Raw genomic sequence first — 21,197 nt, 5'->3', positions numbered from 1 at the left:
TGCCACGTCAGAGTATGGGGTCGAGGCTCCCCTGCTTCGTTTGGTATTATTAAAAAGGGGGGTTTTTCCTTGATCACTTTTAAAGGTTTTGGTATTTTGTGAAATAAAGTGTTTATTACTCTCTTGTTCGTTACTGTGCACTATGCGGCCCCTTGCGCTGTGCAGTCTGATGCTGTCTGTCACTTTGAGTTTTGGTACAGAGCTGACGTTTGAATTGCCGGATAACGATAAACAGTGTTTCCACGAGGAAATCGACGCTGGAGTTAAGTTTGACATTGACTTTCAAGTGAGTACAGTCATTATTCACTATGATGCAATACAAACGTATCATGTAATAGCAGAACTCACGCTCATCCGCATGATGGAGGAAATAAAAATCTAGTTTAATGTTAACGTATGTCCCATCTCTTTCTTGATCATTTTATTGTTACGTTTTACATATGTATTTTGAACTAGCATCGTCATGACTGTTCTGGTGGTCTGTATTACAGCGTATTGGTACCTAACGGCTGTATAGTTAGCTAACAATACGCTGTAATACAGACCATCTGACTTCTACTTTAGTAATAAATGTTGTTATAATCCAGACGTTTCTCGTTATTTCTGTGCACTAAGGTTATTGCCGGAGGGAATTACGATGTGGACTGTTCAGTGACAGACCCGACGAACAGCATTCTGTATCAGGAGAAGAAGAAGCAGTATGACAGCTTCTCTCACACCACAACAAGGAATGGTGTGTACACGGTTTGCTTCAGCAATGAGTTCTCAACCTTCTCCCATAAAACCGTCTACCTGGATTTCCAAGTGGGTCAAGAAGAGCCCATCCTGCCACAAATGAACAGAGCTACAGCCCTGACCCAGGTTTGGTTCCCATGTCTATCCCGACAGTGAGCCTGGGAGGACCATTTTTGATTATTCTTAGCTGACCATCTCACTTGTGTAATTGTAGATGGAATCCGCCTGCCTGTCCATCCATGAGATGCTGAAGTTGGTGATCGAGTCCCAAACATGGTACCCGGCTGAGGGAAACGCAGGACCGGACCCGAGCTGAGCATCTCCATGAACGTGTGTCCTACTGGTCGATGGGGGAGGCTGCCATTCTGGTTGTGGTCAGTATCGGCCAGGTCCTCATGCTGAAAAGCTTCTTCAATGAGAAAAAATCAAGAGCAGCAGCTAGTACATAGGTGCAAGTATGAACGAGCCATTTTATGGTGGTCCGTCCGTCCCCCCCCCCCCCCCCCCCCCCCCCCGACTTGCCTTTAGAATATAATTTATTAATTACTAGGTTGGTTTTTAAAATTGAGCATTTTTGCTCGCTTGAAAAATGGAAAAAGAGAATATAAATGTATCCATTTTGTATATACAGAATACATTTTTATACTGTATATTTTATTAAATTCAGTCAGAGAACTCAAGTTTCTATGTTTTATGTTAGACCTTTCATTGACATTATTTCACAATTGTTTAGAAATTAAGTTTGCGTTGAATGTTTATTTCTGCAGTATTTGGGAAAATATTCCACTGTTACATAAATGGACATTTCAGGTTCTGCTGCGGTTTCCTGTTTGAAAAGGGGCCCTTTAGCGGGCCGTACAAACCCAACTGTAAACTAAACTTGTATTTTCCTGCTTATTTGAAATTTTCTCGGTTTCTGTTGACATTTCATGTATGTTTTCTTGCCATTGAGGTACCAAGAATAATAAACCAAATCAATTTTTGGATATGCCTCATTAAAACGATTTTTTTGCCTTCTCCTTTTCAGTCATTATTTAAGAAGTATGTAAATTGGTTTCCTCATCATGGAAAATCTTTTTAAGAAAAAGGTTAAGAACATTTTTTTCTTTGCTGTATTGCACATTTTAAAAAGCCAAAATAGGAATAGCAGAGCATGGATGTCTGTAATGTGTGTAAGGTTCAGTGAAGATGCTTGGCTGAAATTAGTCTAAGGAGATGCATGATCAGCTCCCACTTTAAGTGCACCTACTTGTTATCACTATTGGGCTTCTACAAACAAAGATTGCTACTGCAACTTAATACATAAAGCAGGCAGAGCACATGCCACGTAGCTGTTCTATGCCGGCACTGCAGGGACGGTGACACCCAATGACACCCAAGGCAGCTGCCGATGTCGCCTGTAAGATCGACCGGCCCTGACTTTGTGACATTGCGGTTCCAGCATCTCAAAAACATTCATTTCACTGTCCAGGGAGTGTGCAGGATGTTGTGAGTGAGCCAGTGGTAGTTTTGGTGTATGAAACGCTTTGTTAATGAGAGCATGTGGAGGAGAATGGGCAGATTCATTAAGTCATTAGGCCACACAATCTCCGTCCATCCATCCATCTATACCCACTTGTGCTATTAATGGTCATGGGGGTCCGAACCTTGTCCAGGAAGGGATTTGCTGCTAGGCAAGTAATTAGCCATGATGGGGTGCCATCCCATTAGGGTGGAGTGATCACATATATTTTTAATTATGGTTAGATAAATGAGGGCTTTTTTGTAGAATAAAATGTATTATTTACATTTACATCTGTTGCTAAAACATTCCTTTGGTTTTTATTTGTTTACAGTTAAACGAAGACTTTGCTTTGGTTCTAACATGGTGACGAATTCATTTCACTTACGACAAGTGTCGATACTGCATTTTCTTTATTAACCACCAGGGGGAAGTAGCCACATGTATTTGCGACGTCTACTCAACCGTTTTCACAAAAATATTTTCACCTTTACCTGTAGAAAAACTCTTATAATTTTGCATCAGGCATTGTGTTGCATTCACATTTATATTTAATTGGCAGACACATTTGTTCAATGCAATGTATAAGGGAAACAAATAGTATATTAACGGTTGTCAGGCAGTTAACTACATGTGTGCCTAGACTGAGTTTCCAGTCAATGGCCAGGTACCAGTGAAAGTAACATGTGAGCATGAGTTATAATACATTTCTCATGAGTTATAATACATTTCAGACATAGTAAGAACCTAACAATCAAAAGACAAAGTGCAATACTAAGAGTATTCAAGAACATAAGAGACCAGCATAGGAACATCAAGTGGTATCAGCTAGTTTAATGTTCCTAGAATAGATATTGGGACATTTTTTGAAATTTGAAAGGGAATCTGATCATCGGATGTAGCTTGACAACTCAATCCACAATCAGATAACCACATATGAGAAACATCTACAGTGAAACGTCTGACATGATAGAAGGATGTCCAGGTCTGCTTTGTTAAAAAGAAGGTGAGAAGGGTTGTGAGTCTTGAGGAGCATCTTGATGGGGATGGGTGCCCATCCATTAACGGCTCTGAAAGCCAGCACCAAGGACCTGAACTTGATCCATGGGCTTATAGCAGGAGTAGGGAACCTGATCCATGGAGGGCCGGTGCGGGTTTTTGGGATGGCCTCTCAATCAGCCAATAACAGTGGATTCCAAGGACTGGAGTTGAGAATCGCTGCTTTATTATTGGCTGACTGAGAGGTCATCCCAAAAACCCGCACCGGCTCTCCATGGATCAGGTTCCCTACCCCTGGCCTATAGGGACCAAATGCCAAGAAACAAGTAGGTGTGACAAGAGAGCATTTTGACTGACTGAATACCACACGAGCTGCCATATTTTGAATCATCTGCAGTGATTTGGCAGCCAAGTCAGTAACCCTCTCAGTAAAGAGTCATGAAATCACAAGAGCTTTGACTAGAAGCTGAGCTGCATACTCAGACAAAAAAGGCCCAATCTTACTGATGTTATATAGGGTGAGCTTACAACACTGGGACATCACTGCTATGTGATCAGGGTTGCTAGTCATCGGTCATTACTCCCAAGTTCCATGTAGACCCCAATGCAAACAATGTTGATGATCTAAGCTGTAGACTGATGTCATGGTGGATGGTTGAGCTGGCTGGGAAAACAAGAAGCTCGGTTTTCAGATGGAGGTGGTGATCCCTCATACAAACTGCTGTGTCAGTAAGGCATGCAGAGATCCAAAGCGAGATCGCGGTGTTGTAAGGAGGGAAGGTCAGTTCAGCTGGATGTCAGCAGTGTAGTAGTGGTAGGAGAAGCAATGTAACTGGATGATCAGACCTAGAGAGGTAACATTAAGAGGGAAGGGGAGGGGACTGAGGACCCGCTAAGGCCCTCAAGCCACGGTCACTGTCCAGGCTTTATGCAAATGAAGGGAAAGACTGACCTATCAGATCGCGTTGAGATCACCCAGGTGGACCAGCCAGCAATTAGCTTTCCACTAAACACCACCTGCTCCCAGCCTGGATGAGTATGTGACTGAATTCTGCTTAATTTAAGAATTCTGCTGGAACAAAATCCTCGGTACACTGGCAAGCTGAGACCAAGGCTAAGAAACCTGGTCAGTCTAAATCGCTATTCATAGTCCGAAGGGAATTCATTAGCGAAGAGGCACTGCTTGATGGAGCAGGGAAATGGCATTCCCCATAGCCTTCCACTACAGCACATGCCTGTCTGAAAGTCAGACACTGAAATGCTTCAGCAAATAAGGGGGCATTTTTGTGTACAAGTAACAGGCAATGCAGGAATATGTAGGAAATCACCATTCAATGGTCAGACACCATCACTGAATCGCATATGAGAGTTTAACATACAGTGATGGAAGTGAGAATAATACTGGACATTAAAAGACAATCCATCCATCCATCCATCTATCTATCTATCTATCTATCTATCTATCTATCTATCTATCCATCTATCTATCCATCCATCTATCTATCTATCTATCTATCCATCTATCTATCTATCTATCTATCTGTCTGTCTGTCTATCTATCTATCTATCTATCTGTCTGTCTGTCTGGTTGGCTTTTAAATCTTTCTGTATCTAATCTATGAGAATATGCAACTAAAAAACAGAAAAAAACATGCTACATATGGCTTATGAATCGTATTTGTATTAAGAATTGCTTTAAAAAAACAAAAACTAGGTTTCAGTAATATATATATATAGTGAGAGACACAGAAGATTATGACTTTTGCCAAATAGTTGCCAAAAAAAAAACATTAAAACATGCTGAATACCAGCTTGAAGAGTGACACCAGCCTGAAGAGTGACACCAGCTTGAAGAGTGACACCAGCTTGAAGAGTGACTCACTTAGACTCAGGGTGACTTAGCTTGTGACTGGGTAGGCCAGTGTGGAGCTGGTCTCGGTTAGCTGCTAAAATAATACCATTCCGCGTAAATATCCGTACATAACACAGCTACATACAAAAGTAATATAAGTTTTCTGCTTTCCTCTCAAGCGAGTATACTGTGGATAGACACTTGACTAACAAATTAATGCTAATAGAATATTTTATTAGTAAAATGTACAAGATATATTATTTTGTAAAGGTAAAATAGGCCTTCACATGGCAGTGGTTCTGTGTGAACGCTGCCCCCCCCCCCCCTTGGGCATAATATTATGCTCAGACACACCAACTTGAAACTTATTTAATCATTTATAGGTATAACTTTAAACTGAGGGTGGTGTGGTGCTTTAGTAGGTGTCGCCTCACACCTCCCGGGCTGCTTAGCTGGAATCCTGCCTCCAGTGTGTGTCTGTGTGTGGCTTTCTCATTGTGTCACAGCCCAGCGGTTAGGCTAATTGGTGCCTTTAAATTGCCCATTCAGTGATGCCTGCACTCCACTGTGGCCTGGTACCTGCCCCCGGGGTGCAGGATACACGATGGATGGATTACAGTAATGCCTACTTTGCTAGGTCATTATATCTGGAAAATTCCATTAAGATGTTATACTCAGCTGAAAGCAGGAAGAATCCTGCAGTCACTGAATGTGATATTCAAGTTCAATTGATTTCACGAATAGTACTGCCAAGGCAGTTTTGGGAAAGGTATCTAGACTAGACTTCTGTCCTGTAAGTGTTTTTAAGATTTTTTTGTTACTTCCCTGCCTACATCCTGAAATAATTCTGACGATCTCTGTTTCAATTCACATGTTCGCAGCATACTCACATGTCTAATTTTTGTCAAACCTTTTACTGCTTAATACCTGCTTTGATCACGATGTCATATATGTTTAGATATTGTGGGTAACGCATGTAATCAAACTTTGCTTTGGCAGGACAGATATAAGTATATTTTTATTACGGACTGTGCGCCCTCTTCGTACGTCTGGCGCCTCCAGCCGCCGTCTGTTACACTAAACTTCCACTAGGCGTTTAATTACTAGACATAATTATCCACTTTGTGGAACACGTGTGTGTAAATGTAATAAGCAATAATAGGAGAACAGGACTATTTTAGAAACTTCTGAAAGTTTATTCTCTATATTAAACTAGTCTATAAATGTTACGATATCCAGGAACATTCTAACTAACTAAAGGGAAATATATTAAATTACAACGCAAAATAACTTTCGTTCCGAAGACTAGAGATAACCAAAACTAAACATCTGCATAAAACCATAGCAGAATGAAAATTCACCTCGTTGTTATTGCAGATTATTGCAGATATTGCAGATATCATGTATCTGTCAATTGCATTTTTTTTTCAGAACAGTGAAACACGTGACATTTTATGTACAGTACCACTTTGCTGAATCTGAGCTGAAGCTGCCTGTTTACTCTTACACGAAGGAAGGTGAAACTCGTAACTGTGCTACACAGATGTAAATTTTACAGATTTAAGATAATTCCATTGCATGCATATTTTTCATACGCTATTGGTAAACGACACAAACCCATCTGGAGAAAAAAGAAAAGAAAAACAGTTATCTGGGAATAAGAAACCGCCATCTCTCCTTTGTCACAAGCATATCCGTCAAACAATATTCACAAGCAGCCCTTGGTATTGCATTTTGCTCTTTAACTCGTCCCTGGACGCATGCACTCAACTATGCATCTTTGCCCTTGTGAAGACACTGCTGCAGAGATAGAGCAGTGAAAGACTGCCGCTGCTTCGCCTCCATAATTAAACTCTCCCACATGACCCTCTGCTTCCCACCGTTTCTCCCAGTATGGATACCATCCGCGGATAAATTTAGAAGATTACTCGCGGGTGGAGGGACAGAATGTGACAGAATTATTTCTGGGGCTGTAACTGCTCGCCGCCATCATTCATTACAATTTATTACAACCGCAACGTTGTTTTTCACACACTGATGTGGGAAGGCTCATTTGGAGCAAATATGTTTTTGTGCGGTTTAGAGCTTTTGTAACAAATAGGCAAATTGGTTCGCTACGAAAACACGGCGGATTTTCCGCAAGATACGCTGTTGAGGATTCTCGGTCGGACACGCCACACGAAAATTTGCCAGTGAAAGTCACGTAGGACGTGCGCCTTGGAGCAGCCAGCGCACTCGCCCCTGATTGCCTAAGCGAAATGCGATGAGCACTTGTCGCGTTAAACAACGGTCTTCCGCGCCTTTAATTGGACGCTGACGTAGGCTAGACGCGTTGCTTAGGGGAGGCGCTTTACATATTGCTGCGCGGCACTGCAGACTCGGCCCTTCTGCTTTCGGAGTGCATCCCGGCTTGCAGCTACCACTCATCTCAGCGAAAGATGGCAAGCTATCTGAAGGTCCTCAGTTCTCTCGCTCGGTCCGCCGCGGCCGTTTCTAAAAACCCCGTCGTGCTTGCGCCCGCCACGTCCTGCCAGAGCCTCCAGAAGAGGAGCTGTGAGTTTCCTCGATGATCGTCCTCATTTTTGCGATGTGGGATCTCGAGTTATTTATAGGCAGCCAAAATGAACTGGGACAGAGCGCGATGTCTTTTATGTAATACCCACTATTATAATATTGAATGAAAATTTCAAAGAAGAAACATCTCGGTACCGGATTTGTTCTATTATTTTATTATAATGCCTGTTCGGCAATTTAACCACCGGGAGTGACTCTTATGCGATGTTAAAAATGCGTTTTAATATAACGCCCTTGTTTCTTGTATCTGCTTTTTCCGCATAATTAATACCTGGTTGCAATAACGTCAAGTTGCTGGGCAACTGGGGGGGGGGGACGATTGTATCTCCAGCTCTCCGTTTAAATAGGATCTGCTGAGTCCCGCAGAGTCCCGGGGACCGACTCTGCTTCTTTGTTTGATCGAGGGAGACCGGCGTATGTACCGGCAGGAAAACTCGCTCTTTGTAGTTGATAATACATAAAAAAAATTGTCCATCACATAGATCACGGATGACTTCAATCTGTGAAATCTATAAGTTCGGCATAAATGGATAATGAAAGTAAAGTGTAGGCTGCCGAAGATAGTCGCCGAGACCTCGTTGAAAAAGCCCCGAAGGCTGGCTATGGAGGATACTCCATCTCCATTGTTAACTTCTCTGATCGCGTTCAGTTTCCCCTGAACTTCCATTGCTCCCGGATACGCGTTCAGATGACAGATTGACAGCTTATCCGCCGTTTACAGTCCCGAATCTTACGTCTTTGCCGGCCATGACGTTACATATGGAAATAGGCTATGAGAAATATCGCAGTTTCCCCTCAGTATTTGCGCAGAATGAGGCAAACCTTAGACATTTAACGGTCGCATGTAGGTTATACTAAATAACCACGATTTATGTCAGTCGGTTTGTAAAATCCGATATCTAAATATCTGAAATTGTAGCCGCAAGTGAAATTCTTAAGAAAGCGGAAACGTTGGCCTTTTGTCGGCGAGGGAGGTTTAGCCAGGTTTTTCGCCACTACTTGACACCCGGTCATTGAATGATCAATAAGACCGGTCATAATCTCCGTGGTACTTGGCAGCAGTTATATGTTTTTTGACATTGATTCGGGGCTCGACTTGCTCTCGCTTCTCACTATCGGAGCCGTTTTCATTGTGCAAACAGGCGGTGTGTGGCGAGCGCTGCCGTCAAGGTCATTCAGTGATAATTTTGTGAATGGCGCTGCAGCTCTGCCTAAGGACGTGTACGCATGCTGGAATGCAGTACAATAACTACAATTTCAATTAAATACCTGTATATTTGTAGCCGGAAACCTTGTTTATATATAAGGTATACAAACCATACGCGATGTGCCATTTTTGAAAATAGATTTAATGAACTAAATTTGTAAGTCCGTTTTCAGCAGTTAGTAGTTTATTGATTATTGTTTTTTTAAGTGCTGGAAGTATGATAAAGATAAATGGAGATTATTCCCTTCACCGCAGTCAGCGTTCGTTTTTTTCCCCCGCGACTCCTCATTAATGGGTTAAAGGTCACAGGGTTTTCCCCTGTGGTGCATGAGCTCCTCTGTCATTTATATGATTTTGGGTTTCAGGATTTATTAGTGGTGGTAGCCACGATCCACACCTCCTGCGGTTTCTGATTGTTTTTTGGCTTTATTCCACAATGAAATGCATGGCACCAGCCCCACCACGTGATAGGACAGGTTGCGCAAACCAAGCCTTTAGGAGAACTGAACATTTACTGATATCATTTAGATACTTCAGTTCCACTTGATTGAAATTTTAATATTTGAACGCCAAACCTCCCTAAGTGAAATAGTTAACACTTGACTACTGATGTACAGATTATGAGCAAATAATGAACAAATATAGTTGCTACTTGAGATAAAAGATGCATTAATTATGTACAAACATGAGAAGTATTTAGCTTGTGTTATTCATTACTTGTTCCTTCAGTAGTTCCCAAAGGTTTACAGAACAGATATAGTAACAAATATAGTAACTGTTTGAGATAAAACATGTCCCAATTCATTAATGATGTTATTGAATTGACATAAGATCAGTATGGAACTAAGACTTAATCTGTGGTATTAATTAATAAGTAATAGTGTAAATACCATATTTTTTGTGCCGTGTCAAGTTAACGTGAAATCTGCTAATTAAAGTTTTAGAGAGAATACGGTTACAGAGGTATTGGTAATCAATAATACTGCAGGAGTGTTTGCAGCATTTTTGTTATTTAGGTGCATGAGGTCGACATCATTCCTTAAGCTTTGAACATCTCATGACATTCATCTGATTAAAGCTTTTCGTGCTTAGGACAAATAAGATGACAGTCAGCAGGCCAAGATTAGCGCAGTGTGTTGATAGTAGAAGTCCAGGTGACTAGAGTAATTATGTGGTGGGCATGCTCAGTGCGGAGCTCCCACATCACTGACCTTGTTCCGTCGACACCTTTTCATTGCGCCAATTTAAAGACTACAGCTGAAATGTGAGTATTTGCTATGTTAGTAAAGATGCCGTCATTTCACACCCTGTTGAGGGTTGAACATCATCCATAGTTAAGCTAAAATGACTTCGATAACTTTCAGTAACCTTTTTCTATACATTAAAAAAGTACATTTAATATAATTTGTAAAAACTGTCTTAGCACTACAGTATTTTAAATATAATTTCCATAATCTTAAAACTGGGAAATCTTAAGATATCACTATCTCCCCCACGTCAATAATTACCACCATAATTCCCTTCCTGTGCGTGATGCCCGTTCCCTCCTTGGCTTATCATGACTGTAAAATGTTACTGCTAACATTCATTAGAACATTAGTGTCACGTAATTGTCAGCCTTACCAAGCCCTTACAGTGCTGTGCTAGAGGCTTCTGTCAGAAAACTATAAACCCGTTTTTTTTAAGCTTCTGTCGGGACCCATCAACACGGCAATCACATGATATTTAGTGTCTCTAAAACTACTGAAAGTCTGTCTTAATACTTTTGTTTTCCCACTACATTAAAAATATCTATACTATTGCTATACTTCACCTCATGGTATTGTGCTTGTATTTGATATATTTACAGATTCACTATAAAGACTTTTGATAGCAACTTAAAAACATGGAAGTTTAAGTTAACTAACTGAATGCCCCCTTATCCTCAGTGGATGCTATTGAAAGAATTGCTCAGCTATTGAAAGAATTTTCCAGCATGGATATATTTGAATGCCTGCCCCCCCCCCCCTCCCCCCAAAAAAGTAATGGGAAACATCTTTTGCTACTTCATTTATATATAGCATTTGATTTATTTGAAATGTAATGGGTGCATTTCCTGCGGTCTGTCCTGGTACAGTGCCGCTATATGCCAGTCCGGCATGGCTGTGACTAGCTGCCCTATGAAATTCCTGCTTTTGTTTCTGAAGCGGCATCAAATGCTAATGCAGGATTATCAGGCAGGCGGGTGAGTGAAGCTGACCTTGTGGGTGGGGGCGTGGGGGCGATTGCCGTGTGAGAAGCCAAGCTTCCGGCGCTTAGAGGCCCAGACCCGAGTTACGGGTACAGCTGCATGCGTGTGCGTGTTACAGGCTTCCGCTGCATCAAGCGCATAAACACCCTGCTTCCCCGCTCTTTCGAATGCTGATCGCCATTAGCGGCGCACTTTGAGATCCGCATGCCTTTCGATCCGCTCCTGACATGTTTGAACGAGCTCTTCGACGGCACACTGTCACATTTCATTAAGGCCCCCTGAAGTCAATTAGCACATAACTGCTTCTCTGTGATGCAGTGTTGGCTACGTAAGGAATTAGTAGAGGTTTAACGTGGTGCGTCAAGGTTACGCAAACTGACCGAGCTGTGAATGAAGCACACAACTCAAATCTAGGACTGTGAAAGGTAAACATGAACCGGTAATATGCAGACCACTGGGAAACTCGATTTTCACAGAGTTTGTGCTGGTTTCTCAGCTGTTGATTTGATCTCACAGATAGGAATGGACGTCATGTAGAGTAGGTGAAGAGGTCACTGCATGTAGCACAAGGCAGTACTATTATTAGTAAAGGTGAACTCCAAAGCTGCGTACCCAACCTGCCCTGGGGTGTTTCTGCCAATGACTGGGAAGCTCCATGTCACCTGCCTGGCCCCCATCCCAGAACTGGGTCAATGTGCTGGGCCCCCTTCTTCAGAGTGGCTGAGAAAGAGGTTACCCTCTCCTGCTCTGCAACCTCATTGGCTGAGCAGAGTTGGTTACGCAACTCATTCACACTGAGCTTCTGTAAGTGACAGAGTGCCGGTGGGGGGCGGGGTTAGCTTTAAGGGCTCCGTGACACCAAGGCACTAAACAGATTTGAGGAACAAGTTGCATGTCTTCCTCCCTCCTGTTTGAGGAGGAGACACCTGCTGAATGACTGAGGAGCAGAAGGCCAAAGCGGTTCTGCAGATATACAGCCATAACACAAGGGTACAAGGTCGGCTAAGGTGAAACCTTTTATAATGTTGGCTGTTTGTATAAAATGAAGTTAAGCTGATTTTCTTGAAGGGGGCTGTGGTATGATTAAATTCTCGCCCTCCTTGTGCGCCTGCCGGCGGAAGGTGCCGGATTTAGCTTTGCCGCTGTCGTTCGCTCTGCTTGCTGGGGGTGCCCGCCCCCAGAGGCTTGTTCACCGCCAGCGTTGTGTGTGGAATAGAAATGAGCTGCCTTGCTTCCCCGTGGCCACGGGCGGTAAGCTGGGCCGCCCTCACAGGAAGCCTTTCACTTCTGCTTCCTGTTTGTGTCCCTCTGTGCTCTGTCATTGGATGAGATCAATTTAATCCTAGGGCTGTCATCACTGCTCTGCTTCTGTTCAGTTTTCACTGAGTGAATCTTGTTTGGTTTTTTAAAGGCTTTTAATCACGTAACTCGGGGACATTAACCAGCGCTGGCCTTCCTTGCAGGATGCGTGGGCATGCTAGGCTCCAGTCCCAGTCCCAGTCCTAGTCTCAGTCCCCCCAATACCGTGACCAAAGAAGATTTAGCCTGTCTTAGTATGTAGCACTCATTATTTTATTTTGCCAATATCTACTTTCACGTCGAGACATTGCTGTTTATGAATGCCCAAAGACATTTTTTGACCATAGTGTTATGGAATGCGACAGTGGCCTTTGGCTAGCTAGCATGCCAGTATAATCGACTGCTATAAAAAGGTCAGCAGCATTTGTAAGTATGGATTTTCTTACTGTCTCTCAGAAGCAACAGTGATGTAACTACACTCCCACCCCCCACCCCCCGCAGATGCTGACCGGCGCATCAAGGTGACCCAGCCCGTGGTGGAGATGGATGGGGACGAAATGACACGCATCATCTGGGAGTTCATCAAGGAGAAGGTGCTGAGGGGGTCTGGGTGATCGCAGTTCAGGTCTGCAGCTTGTAGTCTTGCAGCTGATATCCACGAACTGAACTGATGGTGCTCTGACTCGGAGTCTCAGCAAAGACCCTCCTCCATTCCCCCAGCCAACCAATTAAATGTCGCTTTTTCTTCATACTGCTGAAGGTCCTAGATGATCATGTTTGTTGAGTATACAGTTAAATGGGTGTGTGTGTGTGTGTGTTTACTGGTATCCAAAACAATGTAAGCATGCAATTGACTGACCTGATTACTTAACCAAGAGCATATCAGAAAACAGCGGTAAGCATCGTCAGAATGAAACCCGCCTGCATGTGCGCCCAGGGGGAAGTCACGCTTCTGTAACCGGTTTTAGGAGCCGGCATAACATTACAATGACTTATTGAGTAAAAAGGCCTTCGTGGAAATGACTGGTAGTAAAGGCACCTTAGAGGAACTGTTCTCAGGCTCTATGGCAGGACAGTGGGACTCGTCGCTGGTGTGGCCAGCAGTGTGAAACAACCCCCTCAGTGACAGGCCTCTGTAGTACATTCATTTCTTCCTTTGACTATTCCGATTAACTGTTTTGTTAGCAGTGCCGGCTGCTGACCAAAATTATAGGTGAAGTAAACTCTATAATGACCCCCTTCCAGTATAATTTCAGACCTGATAATATATTAGTCACAACTGTAACTATTATAGTAAATATTTAAATATTCATTACACTGTAAACATTTTCAGTTGGTTGTTAATTTCAATCTGCTGTAGTCCTATTTAGCCAATATCCCTGAACTGCTGTTCAGAAAATGTTTTAACAGTTTGCAACTGGTGTCCCATGTCCTGAAATGCAAGTGAAATGATGGGAATTACTTGATTAATATGAGTAGGCTACATAGCTTTACATTACTGTTTTGCTCAATGTTACGTGTGCAACACAAGCACACCAACGCAACCCAGAACATCGTCATAGCGGAAAAGTACATCTGTAAACTCCCCATATTTTTCATTGTTGTCTGTGTCACCCTGTCCCTAAAGGCCAGCTCCTGTCCACCCATGAAAGAAACTGCATTTATCAGTGTTTTCAGAAAGTCATGGTGTTTCGTCACCATGTTGTGGTGTTTGGCTAACTGGGGACACGCTATTGTCAGTCAAACTATCGACCCTCATTATGGTTGCCAGTTTCAGCATGAAGACCCCCTCCAGGTCCATGGTGGTATAAAAATACAGGAGAAATCGCATCTTATAATGGTTCAAATGGGACACTGCATTTTATTTTCAATTCAGAACAATCCCACAGTTTCAATCTTCATATTTCCCCCAAAAAAATTTAATTGTGCGACTGACATATGCCTTTTTCGCAATAAAATAATCGGAACATAAAATGGATATTATTTACTGTATGTACACAGGATTAGCTAGAATCCATAAGAACAGTATTTACAAGTCAATTATTGCCTTATTGTATAAGATCTCTTGGCTCTTTCCTTCACAGTATATCAAGGCTTTTGATCAAAACCTAAAAAGAATATTAGCAAGTGAATTGGTCTTGCCTTATGGCTGAAGTCACGTTCTAAATGGTTAAACGTGTCATTTTTGGGTCGGGAACACACAAGAGTGCGTATAATTGGAAAGACTAGATGAGGTCCTGCTTCACCTGGTGGGTTTTACAACACATCACAGTCCATAACTTTCCAGCTACTAAATACAAGCTGATGAGAAAGACACTGAAGTAGTTTTGTGAAGCAGAAACTGTGTTGCTTCACTGAAGTTCCTTTTAACAACCTACGGGTGGTGCTTTTTTGCACAGTACTTTGTCAGACGTTTTTTTAGAATTAGCGCACTTTCACATGGAAATGGTTCTTGACATGATACATTGGCATTTAAAGGATGTGTAACATGATTGTTCCGTCTTTTTCCCCTTACAGAAGCATTCCTTCACCTGCTAAAAAAAAAAAACTTTGACCGTTTGATAGGAAACATTTGTGGAAATATCCACAAACTCATTTCACTTGTAATCAGTGTACCTGAAACATACATATGCCATTCGATAATTATTCATTGCTTTTCCCGGATGGGGAATATGTCGCTTTGAGACTGGTCTTCCGCTGCTACAGAAACAAAACTCGTTTTCAAACTTTGCAGCACATGGTACGGGAGAAGATCCGGAACTGATAAAATTGCGAGACAAATTGCACCAAAATTGAAGCAGCGCTACATAGTGGTGGCACACGACAGGACAGACGCAGATGTGGTGAATCTAATTACGTTGGCACAAGTCGCACAGAGTTTGGCTCTTAATAAAGATTTTTTTTGGAGAGGTGGAGAGAGTGTGTATTGGGGCTAGAGAAAGTAGAGGTTGGGGGGTGTTAGGAGGGGTATGGATTAGATGGGGAGGGGAGGGGGTGACAGGGCTTTCTGGGGAATACATTAGTGTCATTCTGACACCAACTAGTTTTTGTGTATATGATCCACTGTTAATGATGCATGGTTATATTTAGACAAAGTATTCTAACAAAGGTTTTTTTGCCCAACAGCTCATCCTGACCAATGTTGATGTGGAGCTGAAGTATTTTGACTTGGGTCTGCCTTACCGCGACCAAACGGACGACCAGGTTACCATCGACTCAGCCATAGCAACCAAGAAGTACAACGTCGCCGTAAAATGTGCTACCATCACCCCCGATGAGGCCAGAGTTGAGGGTATGTTTAGAAAGGGTCTCCTTAATAGTCGAGTAGCTTTAGAAATTTGACTGCAGCAAGGTCAGAAATCTGTCTTCCATTTCCCATTAGAGTTCAAGCTGAAGAAAATGTGGAAAAGCCCCAATGGAACCATCCGGAACATTCTGGGTGGCACGGTCTTCCGTGAGCCTATCATTTGCAAGAACATTCCCCGCCTGGTTCCTGGTTGGACCCAGCCCATCACCATTGGCAGACATGCTTTTGGTGACCAGGCATGTTCTAGCATTTTCTTGCTTTTTTTTTGAGTCTTTTAATGATTATCCTTCAAACCCTTTTTGATGAGGTGGCGCAGATATTTTATTTTGCACTCTGTTGTTCCGTTATTCTCTCTGACAGTACAAAGCAACAGACTTTGTGGTGAATCAGCCAGGAAAATTCAAGATGGTGTTCTCTCCCTCAGACGGGAGCAAAGCGAAAGAATGGGAGGTGTTTGACTTCCCTGGTGGGGGCTGCGGCATGGGGATGTACAACACTGATGAGGCAAGTGTGTGTGTGTGTGTGTATGTATGTATGTCTCCTGGAACCCAGAACAGAGAGTAATGTTGCCTTCGCTTTGGAATAGACTTACAGTGAATGGCAGCTTGGGCCAAATTTAACAAGCAGAACCTTTACTTCTGGGATCAGCTCACTGTGGTATTGCTTTGCTGAGAACTTGTCGGACCCAAACAAGCAAAGATGAAATATGATTTCTGTAGGAATGTCAAGCAGTGTGTTTTCTTAAGTCTTGTCTGTGGTTAAAGAAAATGATTATTGTTTGGTTGCAAAATGATGATCTGAAATGGTAATGTAATATGTTCCTAGCAGTGAAACTGTTAGATTAGTGGAATGACATCATAATATTTTTCAATCTGTTATTGTCATAGATAGATTTATTGATCAAAGATAGATATAATAATGAATTAAAAACATGATGTGACCTTTCTAATTGGTGAATGAGTGAAGTCGACGAAATCCCTCGTCCTCCACTTCGGAAAATCATCTCCATTATTTTAGTAGTTATGGCTTTAGCTTTGGTGCTGCTATCTTTGAATGTTGATGAATTGTAAATATTATCTTGTAATTGTAGTGAATATCTGCCATTATGATGTAAGTCACAGCATGCAACTCCAAGCGTAAGCCTTAGTGAACTTTGTAACTTTTCATTTTATTGGTTAGCTTGCTGTTCAGCTGCCTTTTTATTCTGGACAGATTCATGGTGGTTCATGTTCTGCTCCTGGTGGTAGGAATGTACACCAGCTAAGCCTGAGTCTGATCTAAAAATCGAAACGGTCTCAGAAGTCTGTGAGGCAGGGTTTCGGTAACAGAATGGTCCACAAAGTGCAGATGGGCGTCTTCAGAACTGCATGGCTGTGATGGCTGCAAACATATGTGCGTTATGTTTGTTCAGGAAGTTTTGTTGTCAGGAAACAGTATTAAGCAAACGTATTTTAATCTGGGCACATGACTTTGAAGTTTGTAATACCAGTAATGCCTCTGATGACTAAAGCCTGCCAGAATGCAGTAAGGAACATTGTTCTTGCTTTGAAATATTTTGATGGGGTGGTTGGGGGGGGGACATAGTAAGTATGACCTCCCTGCTGCACAGGGTGTGGTGTGGCTGTTTGTTTTGGCGCTGGGGATCGACCCTTTGGTTTGTGCAACCAGAGGTTGTCATGCTGTCTGTTAGTTTAAGGTCATGGCACAGAGTCCTCAGGTGCTTGTACTGGGCATGCTCCAAACAGAGTAAACATTACCTTCCCCCCATCCCCTTTTGTCTGTCTGGCAACGGTGATGTGAATTGTATGCGCCTTTTGTCTGCTTTCATTCTGCTCCGCCTGTGTGTGAACATGCTCTGAGTGGGACCTCTTGTGCCCCCTACAGTCCATCACTGGCTTTGCACACAGCTGTTTCCAGTATGCCATTCAGAAGAAGTGGCCCCTCTACATGAGCACAAAGAACACCATCCTGAAGGCCTATGACGGTCGCTTTAAGGACATCTTCCAGGAGATCTTTGAGAAGTGAGTTCCTTGAATATTTGCTGGAGCAGATGAAAGGGAGAAAAGACAGAATCACTATCTCTGGCCAGCTTAGGCAGAATGAGTCACCCTATTAACTTATTCTTATCAGTTGCGTTTTAAGTAAAAAAGAAAGAAAAAAAAAAACTTTCTTTTCTGCCGTCAGGAACTACAAGGCTGAGTTTGACAAGCTGAAGATCTGGTATGAGCATCGGCTCATTGACGACATGGTGGCCCAGGTGCTGAAGTCCTCCGGGGCCTTTGTGTGGGCCTGCAAGAACTATGATGGAGATGTGCAGTCGGACATCCTAGCTCAGGGTGAGCGACGGTGACTCACACCCCCCTTTCTGTGAAAGACATTGTGTGAATGATCACTTCCCCGCAGCGCAATGGTCTGTTAGATGTTATCTGTCCCTTCTGTTTTGCTGAATTGTGGGAAATGTCTACTAGGATTTCTAGCTTAGGGGCAACATGGAGGTGCAGTGACTTGCTCCACCCTAGCTCCGTGTGCATGTGGAATTTGCATGTTCGCCCTGTGTTGTTGTGGGGTTTCATCCAGGTACTCTGTTCCCCCCCCTCCCAAGTCCAAAAACATGCTGAGGTTAATTGGAGTTACAGGAATTTAGTAAGTGCATGAATGATGTGTGTGACGGTGGGGGGGCACCCCATCCTGGCCTATTCTTTGCATCATCCCCATAGAGTTGGAGTGCAGTTATGAATATAGAACAAGCAGCACAGAAAATGGATGGATGTCTACCTCAGTGGTTGGAGAGCTAAACTCTGATGTACACGGCCTTTGCCTGCAGGCTTCGGCTCCCTGGGCCTGATGACCTCAGTGCTGGTGTGTCCCGACGGGAAGACCATCGAGGCAGAGGCTGCCCACGGCACAGTGACCCGGCATTACCGCGAGCACCAGAAGGTAGGGGATGAGCACACATCCATTATGACTTTCACACAAAGGCTGTAGAACAGGAGGCACGGCCTTCACACACCAAGGCTTCCACTAGTTGCTAGAAGAGGATGTAGTATGAGAGTCAATCGTGCGTGAAGAACATGACTCTGGATTTGTCTCACATGCTTCTTGTGAGAGTCATCATCATGGCCATATTCCCAGTGATTGATTAACTAAACATATTCTCCCCCCAATCACTTAACCTGGAAAAGCCACTGAAATCATTCATTCAAACAGGAACGTATTAAGTGCAGGGCAATTGTGGCGATCCTGATATCTTTGCAAGAGGACGAAGGTCCAGGCTTTTAGAGTCCTGGTTCTCCCTGTTTTGTTGTGTGGGTGAGAGACATGGACGTTATCCAGTGAGACTTAGACTGGACTCCTACGGTACTGTGTCTCTTCTGAGAATCCTTGGGTCCTGCTGGTTTGACTGTGTTGAGTGAGCGGTTGCTAGAGGAGTCCCGAATGAGGCACATTACCTGAATTGTGAGGGAGTGTCAGTTATGGCACTACGGCCATGCAGTCACCCTGAGGGTGATCCGGCTCACGGGATCTTCATTGCCGAGGACCCATGTAGCTGGACCAGGCCGAGGGGACGCCCATGTAACACCTGGTTGCAGCAGATGGATGGTCACTTGCAGAGGGTGGAACTGGACTGTGTGTCTACCTGGGGAAGAGGGGGGGGGCGGTGCCAGCCGTGATCCTGAGGTGGCTTGCCATGTGGTGGGTGTGGCAAATGGAGCATCAGCACATGCTCCCCAACCTGACCTCACCAGCAGAGCCCACCATACAACATACAAACTTCCCAGGCCTGGATTAAACACCCTGCCACCTAAGGTCTTCTGAGGACCTGACTTGTAAATAAACACATGGGTTGGTAATGGAACCTCATGATATCCTGTTCTCCTCCAGGGCAGGCCAACCAGCACCAACCCCATCGCCAGCATCTTCGCCTGGACCAGGGGGCTGGAGCATCGTGGCAAGCTGGATGGAAACACTGACCTGATCAAGTTAGTGGATACTTTGTGTGGCTGCAACTCGACTGAGCTAATGACATTTCAGGCTTGAGCTTGTTCTGGGGTATAATATCATCATAAAGTAAACCTTGAGTGCAATTTGGCTTGCCTGGTTTAAAGATTGCCACAGTAGTTACATCACTCATACAGGCATACTGTGTACTTTCAGCTTTTACATATTGGTGAATGAAAAGGATTTTAAAAGCCATTTTAAAAAGGAGACCAGTGGAAAGACCAGCAAACACATTACAGTGTAGCTCATGAATGAAATCTTAGTTCATTTGATTCCTGCTGTTGAGGAAGAGAGTTAACTGGAGACAGTGAAGCTCCTTGATGTTGCATTTGGTGTGGATGAGTCGTCCTCCCGTTTGGACTCATGGTCTACTGTGTCTTGGACAGGTTCTCTCAGACCCTGGAGAAGGTGTGTGTTGAGACTGTGGAAAGTGGAGTTATGACCAAGGACCTTGCCGGATGCATCCATGGCCTCGCTAAGTAAGTCTTAAACCAAACGTGAGAGACAAATGCACGTAGAAAATGGTCACATGCACATTGCTATTGTGTGGTTGGGAGAACGGAGTCTTCAAAAACCCACCCTGGCTGGAGGGACTGTGCTATCAGTCACTGACTAGTGTAAGCCAAAGAGAACTGCATTAAAATGGAGAGTGACTGCACACATCCTCCCACCAAGTATACCAGCACCATCAAAACTGAGCCTTGGCTTTGTACAAACTAGGGCCGAGACCACATAAAAGCTGCTTAACCTAAGAGGCTTTAGTGCTGCATTGTAGTCCTAGAGGATTACCCAGTTTATTTGCAGGTATTCATATTAGCTCTGCTAAGGTGGCATTTGGATGCCACAGTAGCATCTTTTCCACATCAAGGTCATACAGTACACTTTGACAGAAAGGGCCCATATGTTTTTATTCTACAAGCTGAAGTATTTCACAGGAAGTAAAGTTAATGTACCCCAAAGGAGAATATGAGTGCCGCACAGGCCTGAAGGGGAATGTCTGAAGTCCTTCATGGTCAGCGGCATGTTCAAAGGCGTTTCCTTACACTGCTTTCCTCTGCCTTCCTCCCCACAGCTGCAAGCTCAATGAGCACTACGTCAATACTACAGACTTCCTGGATGCCATCAAGACCAACCTGGACAAAGCCCTCGGGAAGTGAAGAGGAGCAGGGAGGCTGGGAGCCGGAGGATGATGGGCTGTCGCTATCCTTTTGTTTTGTACCTCATTTTTAAGCATTAAAAGGTCATAGAAACCACCTCCAGCTGCCTGATGGGAAGGTTAGTTTGAGTATGGAAAGCCTCGAGGTGCCATGTAGCAACTGTACGATGTGATGTTCACTTACACCTCTGCCTCTCAACCTCCCAGGGTATATTTTTGTAATATGAAGTACTGTACTCCAATATTGTATGTAATTTAATATCTCGCCACAACAAACTTGAAGGGCCATGACAAGCTAGACAAATAAAACATTCATGACTTGGTTTGACTCTTACTAC

At 43.5% G+C, this 21,197-nt stretch overlaps 1 protein-coding gene across 1 annotated transcript; it reads left to right on the top strand.

The window, feature by feature from the left end:
* The first annotated feature begins 10 nt into the window (after positions 1 to 10).
* Positions 11 to 21,180, top strand: LOC125706796 (isocitrate dehydrogenase [NADP], mitochondrial-like). The gene is given in 15 exon segments (XM_048973631.1): positions 11 to 286; positions 616 to 861; positions 950 to 1,015; positions 1,017 to 1,181; positions 7,415 to 7,640; positions 12,899 to 12,990; positions 15,524 to 15,689; positions 15,780 to 15,940; positions 16,065 to 16,208; positions 17,589 to 17,725; positions 17,889 to 18,040; positions 18,529 to 18,641; positions 19,587 to 19,684; positions 20,090 to 20,182; positions 20,776 to 21,180. Coding segments are annotated over 15 exon segments (2,088 nt in total). The 5' UTR covers positions 11 to 142; the 3' UTR covers positions 20,861 to 21,180.
* The last annotated feature ends 17 nt before the right edge of the window (positions 21,181 to 21,197 follow it).

This window comes from Brienomyrus brachyistius, chromosome 13, assembly GCF_023856365.1.
Source record: "Brienomyrus brachyistius isolate T26 chromosome 13, BBRACH_0.4, whole genome shotgun sequence".
In the NCBI taxonomy this organism is placed as follows: Eukaryota; Metazoa; Chordata; class Actinopteri; order Osteoglossiformes; family Mormyridae; genus Brienomyrus; species Brienomyrus brachyistius.
The sequence above is the reverse complement of the archived record's forward strand: the minus strand, read 5'-3'. Positions and strand labels throughout refer to the sequence as shown.